Raw genomic sequence first — 23,100 nt, 5'->3', positions numbered from 1 at the left:
TTTACCACTCTTCTATATTTTAAACCTTTAGGGTGCACATCCACTCATTGGCAGGTATATCTGGAAGTTGGGGGCAGAAATGGGTTCAAGAAACTAATCATCGCCCGGTGGTGGTGGTGCACGCCTTTAATCCCAGCACTCGGGAGGCAGAGGCAGGCAGATCTCTGTGAGTTCGAGGCCAGCCTGTTCTAGAAGAGCTAGCGCCAGGACAGGAACCAAAAAAAAGCTACAGAGAAACCCTGTCTCGAAAATTTAAAAAAAAAATAAATAAATAATAAAAACAGAAAAAAGAAAAAAGAAACTAATCATCATTTTTTTTTAACAGACTTAATTCACTTTTATTTTTCTTGTATAAAAACCCTTATGTGGTGGCCACAGCTGGAGCCTGGGTCCTCTGAACAGAGACTCTGGTGTGGGTTTTCACAAGATGGTCAGAGAATTCCTGACTTGGTGAACATAGTCTCTTTCCAGAGGTCGGGGGTTAGGTAGCTGTAGGTCTTAGAGATGGCATCAAAGGTGGCCTTGGCAAAGTTGCCCAGGGTAGCAGTGCAGTCTCTGGCTGATGTGTAGCAGTCGTCAGTGCCAGCCAGCAGCAGCAGCTTCTTGGGCACAGGAGCGGAGACTATGCCAGTGCCTCTGGGGGCAGGGATGAGACACACCAGCATAGAACCACAGCAGCCTGTCGTTTTGCAAGGAACAGTGTGGGGCTTGCCAATCTTGTTCCCCTAGTAGCCTCTCCTCACAGGGACAATGGAAAGCTTGGCCAAGATGATGGCCCCTTGGATGGCAGTGGCTACCTCTTTGGAGCACTTAACACCCGAGACCTATGTGACCATTGTAGTCCCCGATAGTAATGAAAGCCTTGAATTTGGTCCGCTGCCCTGCCCTAGTCTGCTTCTGCAAGGGCATGATCTTCAGAACCTCATCCTTTAGGGAAGCTCCCAGGAAAAAGTCAATAATCTCAGACTCCTTAATGGGCAAGGAGAACAGGTAGATCTCCTCTAGGGACTTGATTTTCACGTCCTTAACCAGGCGACCCAGCTTGGTGACGGGAATCCACTCCTTGTCTTCAGCTTTACCTCCGCGAGCCCAGAGGCCTCAACCCCAGCCAAGGCCTCTCAGACAGCTAGCAAGGCCTCCTAATCCTGGGCCCCTGGGTCCTCTGGGCCCTCCCGCTGCACCAGAGTCATCCGCCATTTGGTGTTTTTCAGAAGAAGAAGAAGCCTAATCATGATTTTTAATCACCAAGCAATGCTAGCAAAGAAGTACATTAATAATGAGGAAGTTTTGTGTTTGATCCCTAACCTAATGAATCCATCACTCAGTTATGTATCCTAGTGAGCTTTAGATTGCTTTCACCTCGAAGGTTTCACCTTGAAGCTATGGCCAAAACATCTTAATCTAATATAAAATCATTTTAAGGCTTGTTTCAGCTATGACATCTCCCAACATTAGATTAAAAGAATTTAAATTACCCGAGCAACTGAGACTGAGTTGTTTTTCTTAATTATTAACCTAAGGTACAATCTATATGATTCCTTAATAGAAATTCATGTGTTCTAGCTGTGTGACACTTTCTTATTTTATTTTTTATCCTCTGCAGGCTCTGCTTTATCAGGGGCAGGGGTAACATTTGTCCTACCTTTACTTACGATAATTTTTCCACTAAACTAACTTCTTTCTTAACTCCTTACTGTATTTATTTTAAAAAAAAAACCACAATCATCAAAATTCTATTTAAACTAACACTATTATTGTATAAAATCATTGCTTCAGTTGAACAGTACATGTTAGAAGGAAATCATCTTCATAATAATCCACAGGTAAAATTGCCCAGTAGAATGAGATATTTACAAGATAGGAGATGACCATACTGCATTAAGGACAGTAGGGATCTACCAATGCCCATTCACACCATGTCAGTTACCAGAGAAAAATGGCAGCAGCAAACATGCAAAGTCACAGCAGTGGTAAGAAACATGCTAGGGCCAAGGATCTTGGGGATCTTGCTTACCCAGGATTCAACCATCAGGGTTTTGTTTCCTGGTGGGCCAGTCTCCTGAAGTCAGTTGCCATCTACTGCTCCTCTGACATTGCTACCAGCAACTCACCATGCTCTCCAGATGTTGGGCAAGGAAATGCAGGATTTGGTATTTTCTTGCTGGGTTTAGGTCTTGCTTTGGTTTGATAATTCACTGCTCAAGTACTATTCTTTCCTTTAGGAAGGGAAATGTTTGTCCTAAGCCATTTGTATATTGAAAGTATGTAACTTTTTATTTTATGTTAATTTACATAGAGTTAAGAGATTGCCTTGAGTTGAAGAGAAGATTTGTACTTTGGATTATTCAATAGTGTGGGAACTGTTCAAGACTGTGGGGAGTTTGAAACTGAACTGAGCGTGTTTTGCATTCTGAGATGACCATGAACCTCCAGGGACAAAAGGAGTCAGTCTATGGTTTAAGATTGAAATGTTTTGATGTCAAATTGGTGAGATATAGAATTGTGACGGTTAATGTTTCTTGCTAAACGGAATCTATAATCACCAGAGAGACAAGGCACTGGGCACACCTGTGAGGGCTTATTTAGATTAGATCAGCCTCCAGCCATACCTGCACAGGATATTCTAGAGGAGGTTAATTGAGATACTGTGGCGGTTTCGCTCTATGGGCTGGGGTCTCTGATGGGATAAACTGGAAGAAGCAATCTGAGCATGAACATCTACTGTTCTCTATCTCTGATCAGTGGATGAAGTGTAACCAGCTACTTCAAGTTTCTGTTACCCCCAACTTCCCCATCACTGTATTCTCAGAATGTAAACCAAAATAAATCTTTTTTTTTCTAAAATTGGTTTTGTCAGACATTTTGTTGCCCCGAGGCACACAGAATTCTAGTGGTGTGCTTGCACCATTTCTCAGGTGTCTTACTAAGGTATGAAAATCTAAGAGAGTGCACCTAAACTAACAAACTCTTCCTTAACCATCTGTGTTTCTCCACTTTGATCTTCCATGTAAATTTTCTCTATTCTTTGTGGCACATTAGGCATGCCTATAATCTTTTCCTTCTGTTAAGAGACTGAGAATTCCATAGCCAAATGATTTGGTTATGTAACTTGAGGTCATGAAGTTGGATTGGTGAAGATTTGGAGATGGGACATGCATGTTGACTTAAACTAGATGCAAACATCACTTTACATTTTGATTGCCTTGATAATAAAAATTGGAAGTGCTTTGTTTGTTTGCCTACTCATGAACTCAAAAGCTTGGAGTCCAGACCTTTGGCATCTTCTTCAATTCACAGAAACCTAGCCTCACTGACCAGGGTGGGTCAACAAAAGATGTTCCCATTTAGTGTCTTCCCAGCACTGGGATTCTGTACTTCATCCAGGTTCAATTTTTAACATTCATTGGTGTTCTACCTTTCATATTATTAAACCTCACGAGTGATCCTTATTTTTCTTCAATCTTTCATTAAATGAGTTATGAACTTTTTCATTCACCATGCTGGCACCCTTAATTTTGGGGGAATTTTATCTCATTTCTTATTATTCACTTGTCGTCTTCTCATTTATTTTTCAAGGGATCAAGCAACAAGGTTACTAATGGTTCCCCCAGTTCCCTGTCCCATGTGAATTTTACCCATGGCTTTCAAACACCCAATTCATCTCTCTGATACAGTCTTGACTCCACTGATTCACCAATCCAGAGAAAATTTGTTTGCCTTTTTACAACAATTATATTATCTAGCTTGACAATATTTTTCCTCTAACACAGTGATGGATTTCTCAATACCCCATTGGGTACCAAGCTTTTCATGCTCCAAATCTCATTTTAGCAGATACTTTCTTGGACCATTTTTTCTTGGTTATTATTTCAGGTTTGGTCACCCTTTGATCTTTAATGGACATTGGCTTTCATGGTATTATTCAAAGCATGCTTTTAGATTCAATTTCTCATGGAGGAGAAAGAAAAGGAGAAATTGGCCAGGGATATATTCTCAATAAAGTAATTGGCTGTCTCTATGGGAGAGTCTGGAACCAGACATCTGTTTACAGGTCATTGAATACTGAGATCCCTAGGAAAGAAAATGGATTAGATTGAACATACCTTTTGCATATATCTATTTTCTACATTTTCAGTAGTTTTAATAATATTTTGTGTTATAGAAGCTGTTAAAACAAGACTGCATTTAAATTTTATTTTAGTTGTTCATACATATGTTTGGGTTCTGTTGAAATTTCATCCATTGCCTTTGATATGATATACTGTTAGTGTAGCAATTAAAACCTATATTAGTTCATATGTATATAATTATATTATGTACAAAAGAAATCTTTTAGTTTAGTCTTTCCCTATTTTCAAATTTTATATGCCTTTTTTCTGCCTTATTCCACTGCTGGGTTCCATCTCTTATTGTTGAATGAAGTGACTGATGAAGTTCATCCTTATTTTGTTTTGAAAGTAGAAATATGTTTTCCCTTACTAGAGCAATGGTGATAATTTCAACATTAGAGTATTTGCTTATTTGTGTGCTGCTTATTTTATATCAAATCTTGATTATCTTTGAGAATTCTACTCCTAGCTTCCTAAGTTTTACTTAGCAAGGCTTTAAGTATTCATCAAATGTCTTTCTCTGTCTATTGAATAACTTATTTTTCCCTTCAAACTTTACTTTGAAAAGGCTAATACATTTTTTTGTGGGGGCCAACCATGATAAGCTAAGTATGGGCAGGTCACCCAAAGGAAGTTCTTTACTTCCAACCATTATCACCTGGGACTCTGACCATCAATGAATTTAAATGGAGGCATGAGTCTCAGTAGTTTAGCCTGAAGCAATGCCTGGTTGCTGGAGGAACCACAAACTGAGATTACCTGACCAAGAAGAGACCATTCAAAGGAAATGCCTGGCATTCCAAGCACTGTAGATAGGAACACCTGCCAGAACACACTCACCAGGACATCCTAGACAAATTTCAGCCAGTCTTCAGAAACCCTTCACCCCCAACTTTAGTACTATAAAATCCTATTCTAATTGAGCTCAGGGATCTCCAGTTATTCCTATACATTGGACATGTGGAGAGACAGCGTTTGCAAACTTGATTAAAATAAAAGCTCTTTGCTTTTACATTCGGGACTTGGTCTCCTTGTTGACTTTTTGTGGGGAATTCGCAAATTTGGACATAATATTTTTAATACAACTTGTTCATATATTATTTTTCCTATATGTTCCCAGACATAAGTTTCTCTAAGGCTGAAATTTGTCTGGTTCATCTTTGAAAAAAAAAAAAGGCAAAATATATTCCATGGTTTGGTGTTCAGAATATGTGTACTAAAAAAAGTACATGGTGATAAAGCTATGAATTAGTTTCCTGACAGTCAGCAAAGGAGGCAAAAAAATCTGGACATAAACATTAGGAGAAGCAAGATGCTATGGGACAATGTTCTGTTTCCTGTCAATTATATTTTAAATAAATGCTGATTGGCCAGTAGCCAGGCAGGAAGTATAGGTGGGACAATCAGAAAGGAAGTAGGGGCAGGTCAATGAGAACAGGAGAATTCTGGGATGAGGGAAGCTCTTTCTGCAGTCCTGGCTCAGCCACAGAAGAAGCTAGTGACTGCCTTGCTGAATAAGGTACCTAGCATAGACAAGAATAATGGGCTAATATAAGTTTTAAGAGTTAATAAAAAGCCTGAGCTAATGGGCCAATCAGTTTATAACTAATGTAGACCTCTGTGTGATTTCTTTGGGAATTAATGATTGTGGGAACAGGGCAGGACAGAAACCTCAGACAAGAGCAGCAGATATGCACTGCCTAACCTTCCTCTGTGTCTTAGCTACTCCTCAACTGCTGTGAAAAAACACCATGACCAAGCAACTTATAAAAGAAAGGGTGTAATTTGGGGCTCATAGTTCTGGAGGGTTATAGTCTTTAACCATTATGATGATGAGCATGACAGTAGGCAGGTAGACATGCTTTGAGCAGTAGTTGAAAGATCACATCTCAATTCACACAAAACAGAGAAAAAAATTAACTGGAAGTGGGGTGGACTTTGGAATAATCAAAATGTGCCATCAGTGAAGTACCACCTCCACCAAGGCTACACCTTCTCTTCCTTCTCAAATAGTTGCACCAACTGGGGCCCAAGTATTCAAAATATGAACCCATGGGGGCCATCCTCATTCAAACCATTAGAGCAGGAAAGAAGCTGGAGTCAGCAACTGCAGTAGCTATTTTCTTCCCTCTGGAAGGTCATCCAGTACACTTTCCACCTGTACAGTCCTGGCTGTCTCCACACACATGACATAGTTCTTATAAGTGCAGGATGAATAATAAACATAATCTCCATTTATATATCCACAGTATATATTACGTAAGTCATAATTGCTTCTTTCAAATCTGTAAGGAAAAAATAAATTCACTTGGCAAGTTATATTTTGATTAGACCCACATAAGAGAATTTTCAACACAAAATGATTATTTCTTTTGTCTATTGTCTAAGCCAAATTTGGGCTGAAGATTGGAGTGCATATATAATTGATGTGAAACCCTGTTTTCTCAGCTTCTTACATCTGGAATATTTTCTGTCATTCAGTTCCCGACTTAGCCTCTCTTCTCATGTGATGGAGGTGGGTCTTGTATCTTATCTGTTGCTTTCATTGGTTAACTAATAAAGAAAACTGCTTGGCCCTAATAGGACAGAAAATTAGGTAGGCGGAGTAGACCAAACAGAATGCTGGGAGAAAGAAGCCGAGTCAGGGAGTTGCCATGATTCTCCCACTCTAGACAGATGCAGGTTAAGATCTTCCCTGGTAAGCCCGGATGAGACCCTTTATTTTTCTTCTATCCCAATATGGTATGATAGACCATGCCCTCCTGAAAGGTTGCTGTGAACTCCCTCAAAAAATTACTTTACTCAACTGCCAACTGAGATAAACCTGGCACACAGGTTACACCATGAAAGATCTGATTAACAGCGCCCCTATTCAGCAAAAAACAGTTCAGAGAGAAATAACTGCGCCCATGTTCCCAAATATGGTTTATAAACATTCTTTTACATTTAAAAGGGGATGTGATATAGATATGAATAATTTTCACTGGTATGGATTTTAAGGTCAATTTTGTTATATGTATATGCATATTTCTAATATTGATTAAGGTATTGTGATTGTGTAGTTCATTTTTAAAATGTAATGTATAATTAGGAAATATAGGTTATTAATGGATAATCATTGATAATAGTCAAGCTTGTAGTCATATTAGTTAGATTTTCTAGATATATAGAGATATATTTCAGTTAGATAGGCATTCTTTATATCTTTCAAAGACTACAAAATATGGCATTTAAGTGTTTTAATAACTTAGGACTTTTCATGACAATGAGACATGTCGTCTGCTCCTGGCAGCACCAATCTCTACAGGACACAGCAGATAGTGACTGAACTGCCTTTGAAATTTTCTGCTTCATGGAAATGTCTCTGGACAGAGGAACTTTGGGTGACTGTCCAGGCAGCAAAATGTCTCTGTCATTTCTAAAGCTTTGGATTTCTTGTTTACTTAGGTAATATTATATCCTTTTGGAGTCTTTGATGGAGTTGAAGAATGGATAGATAATTATAGTTTTCCTTAGTTATGATAAAAGATAAAATAGATATATATATATTGTAACTGTAATTCTTGCTTGATAACTGTTTTATTATATGTAATATTACTATGTTAAAGTTAAAGCCTTTCTTTTTTGTTTAAACAGAAAAAAGGGAAATGATGGAGGTGGGTCTTGTGTCTTATCTGTTGCTTTCATTGGTTAACTAATAAAGAAAACTGCTTGGCCCTAATAGGACAGAAAATTAGGTAGGCGGAGTAGACAAAACAGAATGCTGGGAGAAAGAAGCCGAGTCAGGGAGTCACCATGATTCTCCCACTCCAGACAGACATAGGTTAAGATCTTCCCTGGTAAGCCAGCTCGTGGTGCTACACAGAATATTAGAAATGGGTTAGATCAATATGTAAGAGCTAGCCAATAAGAGGCTGGAACTAATGGGCCAGGCAGTGTTCAAAGGAATACAGTTTTAGTGTAATTATTTCGGGTATACCTAGCCGGGTGGCGGGATGCAGCCCGCCGCTCCTAGTACTACATTCATGGCTGATATGATTTACAATAATACCATCCAACAGTATATAATAAACACAGTGACTTCTGAGGTGCCTCAACTTTTCCACCAGAGAGCCTGTGTGATCATATGTACCTGCCTTTTCTTCATTCCCTTACCACCCTAGTCAGGTCCATCCCCAAGGCAGTACAAAGATGTATCAAGTTAAAATTTTAAGAATGAGCTAATAAATAGGCCCCATAAATAAAACATAAAGGAAAGAAAAAAAACCTCTTCCCAGAAAAAGAAAAATAGGTATGTGTTGGGTGGGTGGGGGGCGCTTTTTCCAATAAAAGAAATTCCTGACAAGGGGAACTCTGAGCTCTCTGGCTGCTGCTTGCTGCCATCAGCTCTTTCAGCCCAGGGCCCACCAGCACAGGGTGGTGGTCTCTGAATTCCAAAGACTGACGGGTGGGGCTTAACTGCTTTGTTTTGAGCCAGCACAGCAGGCCAAGAACTTAGATTTTTCTTGTTTGTTTGATTGCTTAAATTTGGTTTAAATGTTGCTGTTTGTTTGTTTATTTGTTTCTCTCCCTAATAGCGGGAACAACTCATTATCAATCAATGGTCCATTCATGGGAGAAATAAAAAACTAATAAAAGCCCAACTTCTGGTAAAAACAATTGCAATCAGGACATAAAGTACAAAGCCAATGCTGATTGAATTTCCAGAGGTATTAGTTATTCATTGTACGGAGGGTGTTATCTTCTCTTGATCAACTGATTAATGTAGTGAGCCGGACAGGATCGCCATTACAAGATGGCGCCGACATCCTGTCTTGTTGGAAATAAACAACTCCATATTTGGCTATGGCTTTGAGAGCTGCCGTCCCCGCTTCCCACATGCGCGGTGGATGAGGATCTTTGAGCCTATCCCGATGCGGTCTGGTGGCAGCTGTTGGTGGCAGCCAATCACAGGGCGACCCGTGTGCCAATTCCCTATTTAAGCGGCTGCCTAAGTGCCCCCCGGCCCCTTTGCTTCCTGCTGCCTCTCCCCTTAGCTCCCTGCCCCTTCACTCCCTGTTCCTCGTTTTCCCGCCCTCTCGTTCCCTGCTCCCCATCAATCAAGGGCACTCCAGTAAAAGCGTGATCTGAGTGGAATCCTGGTGTGGTGGTTGTTTTTTCTCGCCGGTCGAGAAGTCCGCCGCAGATTAATGCTTAAATGAATGTTTAATTTTCATCGTAAATAAACAAGGAAAGCAAAATTCATGATTTTTAACAATGTTATTGGGTATGCTCTTGTCTGTTTATCATTACTGAGAATTTCGTTCTACTCTTTAATTTGCTTTCTAGAAACTTTCAGTTAAATTCTATAAAAAAATGTAAGACCTGAAATAGAGTGGTAGTCATAATATGGGTGCTAAGGCAAAAGTTCATAGAAATAATCTCTTAATCTCTTGCTAATAAATAGCCTACAAAAATTATTTTTCTACTAAAGAAAACACAAGCAAATTTTTCCATTTTATTAATAATTGACAAATCACATCAATGTGTCACTTGGGATCTATAAAAAGGCATCCTCTTTTAAAGATTTTATAAAAATACTGTTGCCTAAAATGATCTCTCTAATTCCTATTTTGATTGTTTTCATGCTTTTATAGATGGCCTATGTAAAAAGGACTATGCACATAGAGGCAGAAGATAGAATTGCTCAATTGTTATTACTCCCATATCTGAAAGGTTAAACAGCTCAAAACGTAGGACAGTAGATGTTCTAAGCACTGGGAAGAAAGTATTTTTGTAAACTGTTTTTAATGAAGAAGGCCAAAACTAAGATTACAAGTAAATGGCATTGAGATTGAAGATTTAGTGGACACTGAAGTTTACGTATATATAATTTCTCAAGTCTTGGAATCTTAACTGGTCTTTACAGGAAGTTTCTACTCAGTTGTTAGGTATTAGAACATTATCTCAGATGAAACAACGTGTAGAATAGATTAAATGTATAAGGTCTAAAACACAAATGAAAATATTAAAGCGTTATGTGAATGATATAGCCATGAATTTTCAGGGGAGAGGTTTCTTGCAACAGTGGAGAGCTCAAATTTTATTCCTACAATTTTAGAAACAGCCCAAACAATGATGTTAAAAATGAGGTACATTTCTAGAAAAGGTATTAGAAAAAAATTATCAAGGAAAATCACAGGCTATACAGATTTTTCAACAATGGGGGAAAAAGGGAATTAGCTATCCAAATTTGAAACCCAACTGCTCTGCCTTCAAAATGGCTAAGTAATAAGCCTGTATTGGTGGACCACTGCCTCTTAACTAAGAAAAAGTTACAGGTGCTTGAACAGATAGTAAAAGAACAGTTAGATGCTAAGTACATTGAAGAAACTACTAGTTATTGGAATTCTGTATTTTTAATGAAAAAGAAATTTGGAAAATGGAGAATGTTAACTGATTTGAGCACTGCTGTAAAACAAGTAATTCAACTTATGCAATCCTTGTAGTCCAGAATTCCTCTGCCTTCTTTACTACCTCAAGATTGGCCTATTACAGTTATTTGCTTTTAAGATTGTTTCTTTATAAGAAGAAGGTAGGGAAAGTTTTGCTTTTACAGTGCCTATTAATAATAATGCCAGATTGTAAAAATATAGCAATGGAAAGTCTTTCCTCACAAAATATTAAACAGTTCAACTTTATGTCAATATTTTGTGCTTCAACCAAATGACACCTAAACAATTTCCTCAATTAATTATTTACCATAATATATATGATAATTTATTTGTTGCTTCTGATACAGATACCTTAAAAAAAGTTTAATGTAGTACAAAAATTTTACCCCAATCAGGATTACAAATTGCTCCTGAAAAAAATTCAAAGAGGAGATTTTCTTAGTTAAGATTTAAATTAAGTAAACAGAGAATTAGCTACAAAGGGTAAAGATTAGGAGAGGTCAATTCACACTCAATGATTTTCAAAATTTATTGGGAAATATTAAGTGATTGCACCCTACCATAGTCCTGACTTTTCGAGAATTAAGTAATTTGCTTCAAATTTTGCAAGGTGACTCAAATTTAAACAGTACTAGGCAATTAACAACTGAAGCAGAAAAAGAATGGGCCGAAGTAGAACAAAAATTGCAAAATGTCTATGTGGGTGGACTAGATCTCACAACTGAATGTATTGTGCGTGTGTGTGTGTGTGTGTGTGTGTGTGTGAGAGAGAGAGAGAGAGAGAGAGAGAGAGAGAGAGAAGAGAGAGAGAGAGAGAAACAGTAGTTACCTCTTCAGAAGACAGACAGAAAGAGAGAGTGTGTGTAGGCTGGAGAAGGCTGAGATCTGCTTGCCTGGAGGCAAATTGGGATGGTTGGGAGTGGGTGGGGCTTGTCTCTTAAAGGGACAGAGTACCTAGGTGACAGACCAGGCCAGCAGATCATAACACTAATAACCCTCAAGAAATCTGTAATTTGATTCCTATAGGTTATTGGAGGTTTGCCAACCTAATGGCAAGACATGTGTGGCAATTTTCTACATGGTCAAATCCATCCCAGACACCTGCAGGGACAGTTGCCTTTAAAGACACGGTGTCAGCTGAAGTCGCTGCGAAAGGCCCTCTGCTAGGCTCCCAAAGAAATGTGTCCATTCAAGTCTAACCACAAAAATCCACGAACAGAGACTTACTCCGCAGAGAGGAACATGTTCTCATCCAGTTCCTCGTAAGGTGGTGTCTTTGTTCTGGGCGTCAACCCCAGCCAATAACCTTTTAATTTCTTAGACTTTATAAATTCCTAGAGAAACAGAGAAGACCCGTTTAATAAGCTGTTTCTTACACCTGTACACTGCCTCACAGGATCACATACTGTAGGCTTCTGTTTTAGCATTATAGTTTTGGTGTAGCATGTCAGCATTTTTTTCACAGCACAGTTTCCTGTCTAGCAGGAAGAAAGCTGGGCCTGCCATGTAGACACAGGGAAGTATGAAAAGAAAACTCCAGTATTTGGAGGCTGATGTAACCACCAACCTGTGTTGTGACAGAACATCCTGATACTGCTCAAACAGTAAAAACCAACACCACCACAAGCTGGTTAGGAACATGGGTGACCCTGGTAACTACAAACGGTCCTTTGCTTTATCATTATGGTCTGATCAACCTTGCAGAAAGTGCAGCTTCCATTATGCATCTGATACTACAATATATCCATCCCTACCTGCCCTGCATAAGAACAGAAAGGGTCAACCCGAGTTCATTCCAGAATCTCCTCCCCTCATAAACCCATGAGTATCTCTTTTCTCTGTAGTGGCATTTGAACTGTATTTTAATAAATAAAGACAGCCTGAAGATTTGAGAGTTAAACAGTCCCAATGGTTAACCTTACAGACCAGATTACGGTAACACACACCTTTAATCTTAGAAGCCATAATGACACAAACCTTTATTCCCAGCAGCCACAGGAGAAACTGGGCAGTGCATGCTTTTAAGGACGGTGGTGCACGCCTTTAATCCCAGTCCTAGAGAGGATTATAAAATGGGAGGAAACAGCTCTCAAAATACAGCCTCCTTCTGAGATTCCTGGAGGAAGGATTGCCATTTCAGACTAAGATCAAGGTTAAGAGCCAGTGGTTGGCTGTTTTGCTTTTCAGATCTTCAGGTTGAACCCCAAAAATTTCTGACCCTGAGCTTTTAAAATCGTGCTTCTTTTCTCCAAGTAAAACTTCTCATAAAACAAGCCATCCAAAAGCCCAGGGATGAGACTCTTGAGAAGCTCAGCTCCCTTCTGCTGGTTTATTTTTGCTTTCTAATAAAATGGTTCAACTTTTCACTTTCTGTGTCAGAACTTGGCAACAGTGAGTTGAAGTCTCTGAGACCTCTTCTGCCTTCACCACAGGTGACAAAAGGACTGCTGATTCACTGAATCACCTTCATGTAGGGTCAATGAAAACTAGCAATTTTCCAGATATAAGTATTTGGGTAATAAATATTCAATCTGAGGCAAAGGAGGTGGTTAATAAAGACAAGCTGGACTTAACAGAAAAGAGAAGTATAATGCAATAGACCCACACAAGAGCAGTAACCACAGAATCAAAATTAGCACAGAACACTTTACCCAAAGTTACATCTGCTTTTCTGTTAAAGACAGACATTTCTTGAAAGTAAATAATTATAAATGATTATTTGAGAAAGGTCACTGAGACAGAATAGTTCATCGAATTCCCTTCTCCTGTAAAAGATGGCAAAGATTCTTACGGTAAAGAAGCTGAACCACTTAGGGGATATATTTTTACTCCAAGATGAATGACTACAATATAGGACCAGCAGCTCACACAGGTAATTCCAGAACTTGGGAGACTGAGACAATAGGATTCCTATGAGTTTGAGATAAGCCAGGGCTACTGAGTGAGATTTGTCTCAAAAGAAAGAAGGAAAATAGTAAAAGATTGCGATGTGAGAGGCCAGAACTCTTTATTAATACATGAAACAGAAAGCTATTAGTTAGATCAGTAGTTCCCACTATGTGAGTTACTATTCCTTTGGAATCGAATGACTCTTTCACAGGGGTCACCTAAGACCATCAGAAATTTCAAATATTTGCATTACAATTCATAGCAGTAGCAAAATTACAGTTATGAAGTAGCAACGAAAATAATTTTGCGGTTGAGAATTGCCACAACATAAAGAATTATATTAAATACATGCAGCATTAGAAAGGTTGAGAACCACTGACAGAAACAAATAAGTAAGCAAACTAGAGGATTCACTTATCATTAGTTCTAATAACTCTGTGCAAATGTGTCTGCTTAACATGTGCCTCTTCTCTGTCAACCCAGTATCCATATTTAAACAAATATCACCCTATTTTACTTTATCTGGCTTCTTTCCATAATAAATAAAAAAAAATTATATATTGACAATAAAGAAGATTGTCCTATGTGGTTTTTATGGGCATGGGAAGCCTTAGCCATGATGGCCACACTTTTTGTCTTTGGATAGCTACTCTGAGGACATACACAGAAACCTGTTACTACACTTCCAACTTGCAAATAACATAGACTTTTGGATTCTGGGGGTCCCTGATCTACCCACCTATTCTGCAACTTCTAAGATTTTGATTAAGCTAAAGCTCGTGTGTTTTAGCTTGACTGTGATTTCCCTGAGACAAAAGTGGAAGGCCCACTCCCCTCCCCATGCAAGGAAAACAATCCCGAGTCATGAATGGATCATTGCGTGTCTTCCCAACACATCCCTCTTCATCCCACATTCCATGATGTGAAGTGATTCCTTCCGGAGGGAACAGAGACATGGAACCTTACCAGCACATTTTTGTTCTTAATCTTCAGCAGGCTGCCATTTCGAGAAGAACAGAGCATTTCACTCACTTGCCATGTTTCAGACTTTCCAAGTTTGGAATAACAACTGTCCTCAAACCATTGTGAACCCTCTGGACAAGGCTTGCATTTGTGTTCTAGAAGGAGGACAGAGTTTTATAGGTTTGCATGAACACCTTTGACTACAATTCCTTTACTGTCTGTGGACATTGATCAGATTTACTGTGTTTCTTCTCTTTATGTCAAGGAGAAAGAAACCATGTCATATGCATCCCTATACATCACCCTAGGAACATGACACAATACTTGGGCAAACACAGAGGTTCAAGTACATGAACAAATTCAAACATGTTGTCCATCATTAGGAACCTGAATAGTTTTTCTTTCCCTTCCTTCCTTCCTTCCTTCCTTCCTTTCTTTTTTTCTTTTTTGACTCACATATGACTCTAAAAATTAATCACAGCAAATTCTGTCTTGTAAAACCAGGTTTACAGAGCCAAGTCAGTCTGGTTTTCTCCAGCAAGTGTTTCTCTAGCTTTCAACTTCTGGAATATTGAAGAAGCAGCTTAGAAGCACGGGAATATAGTTTAGCCATAATAACTACAAAAGCGCTGGAAGGCAACACTTCCTTCCTTGCTCGGTGCATCACCTGAGACTTCATTTCTTTGCCAGGATCTTTCACCCCTTCAGCACAAATTGAAATTTAGGAATGAGATCATGTACAAAGAAGCACCCTTCCCTACTTACTACCTCCTGAGCTTTGGGCCTAGGATAAGGGTAATAAACCACAGATTAGAGAAACTGAGTATACTCTCTGGTGCTTCATTATGTAACTGTCGAACCTTGTAAATTGGTAGTCTATTTATTTCTACTTTCATGTTTTTCCCCTAACTAGTTTACCAAACACATTTAACTCTTTTGAGACAGGGTTTCCCTATAGCTTTGATGCTTGTCCTGGAATGATCTTTTGTAGACCAGGCTGGCCTCGACATCACAGAGATCCACCTGCCTCTGCCTCCTGAGTGCTGCTGGTGTTAAAGACATGTTCCACCACTGCTCAGCTAAGAAAGTGATTCTTAAAGGACCCTAAGGTTTAGTTTGTTGCCCGAGGAATAGTTTTGAGAGCAGTACAGGGTTACCTGGTTTGTTTTTACACAGTTCACGACACAGCTGGGTGGCTGTCTTTTGCAGCATGGCGGACAGTTTCCTGATTCTTTTGGAGCTGTTCATATTGTGCATCAGCTGTAGAGAAACATTACTTTGAAGTTCTTCTCTGATGTTTTGTAGTTGATTTGATTTTATCATTTCTGTCCGCAAAGTTGTATGAACTCCAGGATTTTTTAAAGACAGGAGAGAAGAAAATAGTAGATGATTTTTAAAAACTTATAAATTCTCAGTTATTCTTTCACCGTTTGAAACTTGATGAGTTTTTTTTCCCTCAAAAATAGCACTAAAGTATTAAAGTGGTAGAAAAAGAATAAACATTGGTTCAACAACTCATGGCATTCTAAATTAGCCCAAAATATCTATATAGATGCATGCATTTACAAATACATATAAATATATATGTAACACTGCACAAACTCATCAGGTTGCATTTTTGTATTTATTTATATATCTGCATAACAAGAATAATTGAAGACTAAGAGGTTCTGAATTTAAGAAGGAGCAGGCAAGGGCATGAGAGTGATTATAGGAAAAAGGGAGAAATGATGCAACTATATTTTAATTAAATTTAAATTTTCTTTTTAAAGAATGATGTGATACATACACAAACCTCCTAAGACCCCCAGTCCAATGAGCAGCAGAAGGCATAGAACAGTTAGAATCAAGACTGCTTTATGCTGTGAATAGGAAGGGGCAGAAGGTACTGTGAAAAGAAAAAGAGCACAGTGTTCAATAAGCAGTTCACACCTCAGTTTCATTCATTCATCCTGTCTCTCATTCATTCATTCATTCATTCATCCTCTCCTCATTTCTTTTCTCCTGTGTATTTTTTTTAATAAAACAGTAATTTGTTCGAAACCCAAAGACATTAATTTTTTTCAAGAATAATCAGATAGGAAACCGCAAGTAAGGCATCAGGTTTTATTTTAAGATCTTTAACTATGCTGTCTTACTGCCCAGATCTTTTGTTCATTAAATGTCTCAAATTTCGTACTAATAAGATCAAGTCAATGAATTTTTAAAGTAAGAAAAGTAGTAAATTCTTTTGAATGAGGAAAAAGTCTCATAGACAAAGACATTAATCCCTAGGCTGAAAAAAAGATACAAAAAAAGGAAGGAGAAAATTTATAAAATAGGGAGGAGGAAGGAAAATGGAGAGGACTGGAGGCAGAGTGTATCCTTGGATACATTGTGGCAATTGTCTGGAGGCTGAGGGAAGCCAAGTCAGTCTGAGGAGCTTCTTGTGATGTAGAGGTGAGGCTTGACAGGCAATCCCAGCTGTTAACACTTTCCCCTCTAACGCCAAGGGTGGAGCTGCTGAACAGCAGAGCAGGCTCTCACTGGTTATGTCTCGGCATCCCTCAGCAACACCCTTCCTCATTTGCACTTCTCATTACTTTTTCAATATTTTCTATGATTTTCTAGCAAAACATTGTGATGGAATGATTTTTATATTTTCTGAACAAAGAATCACAGAGTAGATCATTTTCCTAAAAGTAACGGTGAATTACTGGTAAGGCATTCCATGATTTAAATTATCACCATATATGAATATATGAATATATGAAAAGACTGTTTGTAGCACGAATAATTAAAAACTCAGAGTTAGACATTGGAGTTCAACTTGAAGATCAGAAAAGCAAAATAGTCAGTCACTGGCTCTTTCCTCTCTCTCAGTCTGAAACGACGATCCTGCCTCCAGGAATCTCAGAATGAGACTGAGACCGAGAGCTGTCTCCTCCCATTTTATAATCCTCTTTAGTTCTGGGGTTAAGGGTGTGCACCACTACTGCCTGGTTTCTATGGCAAGCTAGTGTAGCTACTGGGATTAAAGGTGTGTGTCTTTGCTGCCTGGTCTGTAAGACTGGCCAGTGTGACTGTTTTACTTTTCTGATCCTCATGCAAGCTTTACTTATTAAAGTACAAATGAGATGCCACTACAAATGTTTTAAGAATGTAGTTCAAGAATTACCTAGTATTCTTACTCTGTTCCGGAAACTGTCTTACATCAACAGCTAGTAGCATAACAGTGTTGTAAGATCTCACAAAAGTGACATATAAAAAACTTGATTTCTTAATATTTTGTAAAAACTGTCATTATTGAAAGTACTATAAATATTGTTCCAATCTTTACCTGAGGCTTAAAAATCAAGCTCATGTGTTATCTTTTGTCAAAATTATTTTCTTACTTATGATGTATTCAATTATTTAAAAGTTATCACATGTGTGCCTTTTAGGTACTAGACACTGTTGTGGCTGCTCATAAAACAAAGTAATAGGGTGTGCAAGTTTATGCTGTCATGCAGATGAATTTTAAAGTGACAGAAAAGAAACAGCAAAATGCTTGATACAGAGATAGACAGACAGACAGATAGAGATAGCTTTTGAAACACTTTTATTTTAGAAAGTATGTGGTCCAGATGTCATGGATACGGGAAGAGATGTGCAGAGTTGGGGTGAATAACATGAGAGTAAGAGTATCCAGCTCTTACTCTCTGATTTAGGGGGGTATTTTTATGTGTGGAACAGAAGGCATTGAAAGTAGCTAAAGATTGCTCTGTATGAGAAGGAATGCTCAGGAAGAATTCAAAGCCAAGCCAGTCTGTGGAGGACAGGACAAGTGCTGAGGGCTCGGTAAAGGTTATGAGCAGACACTTGGAAGTCGTGGTACTGGAAGCTGAAAGGCATGAGATGACTTAGAAATGCATATTGTAGCACAGGAGAAGGAGACCTGGAAAGGGCCCTGGTGTGAGCCATCAAAGAGCACAGGCAAGAAGTCAGGACAAACAGAACAGCAAAACCAGCTCAACCCCAGAAAAAGTGAAGATCAGGAGGTTGTGTCCTGGAGAACGCCCTATGCGAAGGAATTTCACTTAGGTTTTGGTGTGGTATGAGGGTTGTGTTGAGTGTGTCATGTTGTGTTATGTTGTATTGAAAGTAGAACCCCACACATGCTAAGCAAGTGCTCTAGCACAAAGCTCTATCCTCATACTCTTTACTTCTTACTTTAAGACAGGATCTCACTAAACTAACTGCTTGGGTTGACGTTGGACTCACTCTGCAGCTCAGGCGGGTCTTGAATTTATAACCCACCTGCCTCAACCTCTTTAGTAGTTGAGATTAGAATATTGCTCCTTCAGTGCTAGAGAGGAAAGTAATTTTAAAAGAGACTGGTTAGCATTATGAAAACAGTAGGGGAGTACAGCAGTGAAAAAAGAGGCTATGAGATAGCCCAGGGGGTAAAGGCACTGGCTGTGCAAGCCTGACAACTTAAGCTAAATCCCTGGTGGTAATCTAAATTTAAAACAAAAAATAGAGATCCAAATGCTAGGATAAAACAAGGAAGCACCAAAAGACCTTGAATAGAGCAAGCTCCATGAACAATGAGGAAAGAAGTCAGGTAAAAAATATTGTCTCTGGATACACACATATACAAGCGCACATACACGCGCATGCATACACACACACACAAGTGTTCTCTTTCTATTTCTCTTTATCCTATTCTTTGAAAAGTTTTACTTTTCAAAACTATAAAAAGAGTAACATGTAAGTCCATGACTTTCCTGCACAATGTATAATCATAGTTCCATGGCTTCATGAATGAACACACACACATAAAACAAAACCAAATAAAAAAATCTTCATACTAGAACATCAACATTTCTACACAGACAACCCCTGTCTCAAAAAAAGCAAACAAACAAAAAACACCAGCATTTGAAAATAAGACCCTGTCCTTTGTATTGAGTTTTGTATTTTAAAAAAAAAATTGCAATGTAAAATATAGTGTTGTGTTGCAGGAATTTATGCCGTAAGTAAGAATATCCTTATAATCACTTTGATACTTTGGTTTAAATAAAAAGCTTAATTAAAAATCCACACTGAATTATTGCTAGATTTGAAGTGTGGGACTGTAGCTATTGCCACAGCCTTGGCTCAAAATCTTACCTTTTCCACCGCATTTGTCAGATGTCTGCAGATTTTCTTTCTTATCAGAGTCCTGGAATTTGAGATTTGCATAAACAATTTCTTCAGACATTGATGAATATTCTAAGAAAGCTCCAAAAATTGCCCTTTGGAAAAGGTGAGAGAGAGAGAGAGAGCTAAAGGCTGAATGAGTCCATCTGAAATTTTAATTTTCTCTGTGTAAATTGGAGCTAATCTCACAAGCCAGAATTTCTTTTTAAAAGCCCACTGTGCCAATCTCTCAAATATGTGTCCAAGAGTCACAAACCGTCTGTTGTCTCAGATAAGAACAGGCAAGAGTCAAAAGAGGAAATATCTTTCTTCCTCATATTTCTTCCTTTTTCTCATTTCTACACAAAGTAAAATTAGAAATTGTGTTTGGATTTATTTTTGTGCAAATTGAAAAACTCACTCTAACCCCATGGTACAGATACAGCATAGGATTAACCTGCCTAGCACAGAAATAATTGGAATGATTCGGTTCTCAGTTACTTACTGATACAACCACAGAGGACACGCATGGTGGGTGCTCTGTATGTAGAACTGTTAAAGTTCCCCGAGAAAGACTGGCTTAGTCAGACCTGAACATACACAGAGATGACATGCAGAGAATGAGTAATGAAGGACTATGATCTCTCTCTCTCTGTTGCAAATGTTCTGGTTATATTAACAGGAGCTTTGTTCCCACTGCTGGAGAGGCAGAAGTAGGTGGATCTCTGTGAGCTCCAAGTCAGCCTGTTCTACATAGTGAGTGCCAGGACAGCCAATACTATATAGAGAGACACTGTCTCAAACCACCACCACCCCTGAAATAACTAATTAGCCAGAGAAATAAATAAATAATGTGCGACACCACTACCACTGTGTAACTGGTAAATGAATGAGCTCAAACCTGGTAATATTGAGTCAAAGCCATAAGCCATGACCTGTGTTACGCTGGTACCAGTTTCCTTCCCCTTTTCAGTGGCTTATTGAAGCACCTCATGTGGATTGAGACTATGTGCAGAAGGTTAAGTTTGGTTTTAGGTTTCCTGGCCTGCAGGGTTGTTGATGGAAGCCGCAAACAAAGATTATTCCTCTAAGCACGTGAACTTCCAGTTGGGGTTCAGTGCCCCTGGTTCATTTTTGCAAGCAATATTTTTAGTAAATACTATTAAGACCAGAGCAACTTTTAAAAGCTTCCTTACTAGAGACTGAGATTTGGGTATCAGTTTTATTTCAGGGTGTTAAATTTTGACCCTAGTAATTTTAATAATCTTTATTTTTATCAATTTAGTTATGCCTATAACATCTTTCTTTACGTTTTAATGCCTACAACCTCTTATAATATATTTAAAATTTTAATTTTGTCCTCATCTCTTTATATTTTGAAAAAGTACTTTAGCATTGAACAAATTTTTAAAATTTAGTATATGAAATCCTTTTTCACATAAATGCATTTCCTTTTCCTCCAAACTTTTTTTTTTTTACCAAAATTACATTTATATTTCTAACCTGTTGGGCTAAGATTATCTCAGGGCCTGTACCTTGAGACCTGTAGAAGAGAGAAAAGCCTGGCTTGAGTATGAAGGATAGTATCAAAGCTATTGAGTGGGGGTGAGACAGAAATCTAGGTAGACACCCTTCCAGCCAGAGGGAGGGATTGGCTGTATGTCATTAGCTAGAGGTATCCCCAATACCACACAATGTCACTTAACCTATATAAGCTGATGCTCACAGTAATAAACTGAATTCCTGCTTTGATTTGGCTCCCTATCACATCTGATTGTCCTGTGTTGTGGGGCTGCAGAATGGCCAGATAGGGCATTCACATTTCCCTGGGGAATAAGGCTAAGGAGGCCTGGCACTAACCTTTATATCTCATTTTCTTATTCAATGGATCCTTTTGTATTGTGATATTTGTATCAATTCTGTAACAATTTTAGACATGTGTGCAATGTATTTTGACCTTATTTGCTATGATGGTGCCCCCAACTCTTCCAAGATCTATTCTTACCTCTCCAAATGCCTCTCAGTTTCCTCTATTTATTCCCCCAACATAGCCATACAGATTGAAAAACTCCTTCCTGTCCCTCATTATTACTCTAGCCCTCTATTCAGCATTCTTGAACAGGTCACCAAGTCTAACTGTTAGGGGCTGTTGGAACATTTACTTTGTTTCATTGTTCCTTTAAAATTCTAGTTTTTCTACAGTCATAAATGAATGTGAGTTAGCGTAACAACTCAATTTATGCAAGCACCCACCTACAAGCCAATATAATATGAACTAATCACAGATCTTACATAAAGACAAATCTTAAAGACAAGGTTTTAGAGCTTTTGTTTAACTCTATCAATTATGAGCTAGACTGTTGCTTTGATTTTCTACTTTGTGGTATCAATAATCTCAGGTCTGTACTTTCAAAGGTTTGAATTTTGCCAGAATAAGGTGGATTTACATCTTAAAGAAGTAGACTTGGAGGTTAACCTGGTCTTTAAAAAGGCTCAGGGACATCCTTAGAAATGGTAAAATCCTAACACGTGGAGCGAACATGCGTCGAGTTTCCAAGCTAGAGAGCAGAAGGGAAGATACCTTTACTGTCAGAAATGGGCCTGAACTATATTTTTTAACTTGCTCTCAAATTCCATTTCTCAACGTGGCAACAATCTTTTATGTTTTATAAGTAACAGAACAAAGAAACCTATCAGTCAACCAACTTCCCAAATACAGTAGGTGAACGTATTAGGTGGGTAGGATCCAGCGACTTGGAAAAATCTAAGGGCCTAAAATGCTGTCTGATGATGTTCTTATTTTGGGGTCAAGACAAGTTAGTATTCTTTTAATGTACTGCAAACGGCTGTAAATGATGATCACAGGACATTAGGTCACATACAGAGTGACACATGTGGCTATTTAAGGGGTTAAAATACACCAAGATAATTTGTCTCTGGGGGCTGGAGAGATGGCTCAGAGGTTAAGAGCACTGACTGCTCTTCCAGAGGTCCTGAGTTCAATTCCCAGCAACCACATGGTGGCTCACAACCACCTGTAATGTGATCTGGTGCCCTCTTCTGGCATGTGAGCATACATAGAAGGAATGTTGTATACATAATAAATAAATAAATAAATAAATCTTAAAAAAAAAAACACATTCCAAACTCTCCCCAATCACTTCTAATGCTGCCATGTCTTAAAGGCCAAGGGTCCAAATTCCCTAGGTCAAGAACCTATATCACTAGCAATAATAGGTCTCAGCACTTGCAGCCCGAGCTACAAAACTAGCCCCTGCTACAAGCTGCTGCCAGCAGTCATCCTCTGCTACTTCTTTGAGTTAAGGTTTCACTAGCTGTTGATGCCCCAAGCTACCCACAACAGGTGGGCCAGACACTAAGACTCTAACTGAAGCGCTGATGAATGCATGTCTCTGGGTCCTAAGGCCTGGAGCATGTTCCCAAAGCTTGGAGTTATATAAGCCTCTGTGTCCGTCAGTCCAGTCCACTAGCTTTCAGGACCTAAGAGCCCACAATGACCACCAGGGAGTTGTTTCTTGACTACCCATGACGCTGAGTAGACA

At 38.7% G+C, this 23,100-nt stretch overlaps 1 protein-coding gene and 1 pseudogene across 1 annotated transcript; both read right to left on the bottom strand.

The window, feature by feature from the left end:
• Positions 1 to 311: 311 nt before the first annotated feature.
• LOC121439136 lies at positions 312 to 1,197 on the bottom strand (annotated as a pseudogene).
• Positions 1,198 to 5,960: 4,763 nt separating this feature from the next.
• On the bottom strand, positions 5,961 to 19,773 carry Clec12a (C-type lectin domain family 12 member A). The gene is made up of 6 exons (XM_041644051.1): positions 19,529 to 19,773; positions 16,185 to 16,283; positions 15,553 to 15,741; positions 14,399 to 14,550; positions 11,771 to 11,877; positions 5,961 to 6,394 (listed from the first exon to the last, which is right to left on the bottom strand). Exons 1-6 carry the CDS (start codon positions 19,617 to 19,619, stop codon positions 6,226 to 6,228), a joined length of 807 nt encoding a protein of 268 aa, XP_041499985.1. The 5' UTR covers positions 19,620 to 19,773; the 3' UTR covers positions 5,961 to 6,225.
• Positions 19,774 to 23,100: the final 3,327 nt, after the last annotated feature.

This window comes from Microtus oregoni, unplaced genomic scaffold (genome assembly GCF_018167655.1).
Source record: "Microtus oregoni isolate MIOR12 unplaced genomic scaffold, Mior012 000002F_ref0000024, whole genome shotgun sequence".
Lineage (NCBI taxonomy): Eukaryota > Metazoa > Chordata > Mammalia > Rodentia > Cricetidae > Microtus > Microtus oregoni.
Note: the sequence above shows the minus strand (reverse complement) of the source record. Positions and strands in the feature narration are given on the sequence as shown.

Coding starts and splice junctions, on each gene's coding strand:
- Clec12a (XM_041644051.1), bottom strand. CDS start 19,619: ATGTCTGAAGAAATTGTTTATGCAAATCTCAAATTCCAGGACTCTGAT. Junction 16,284..19,528: donor TGACAAATGCGGTGGAAAAG/GTAAGATTTTGA, acceptor TTCTTTTCACAG/TACCTTCTGCCCCTTCCTAT. Junction 11,878..14,398: donor TTAAGAACAAAAATGTGCTG/GTAAGGTTCCAT, acceptor CTGTTTCTCTAG/GAATTTATAAAGTCTAAGAA.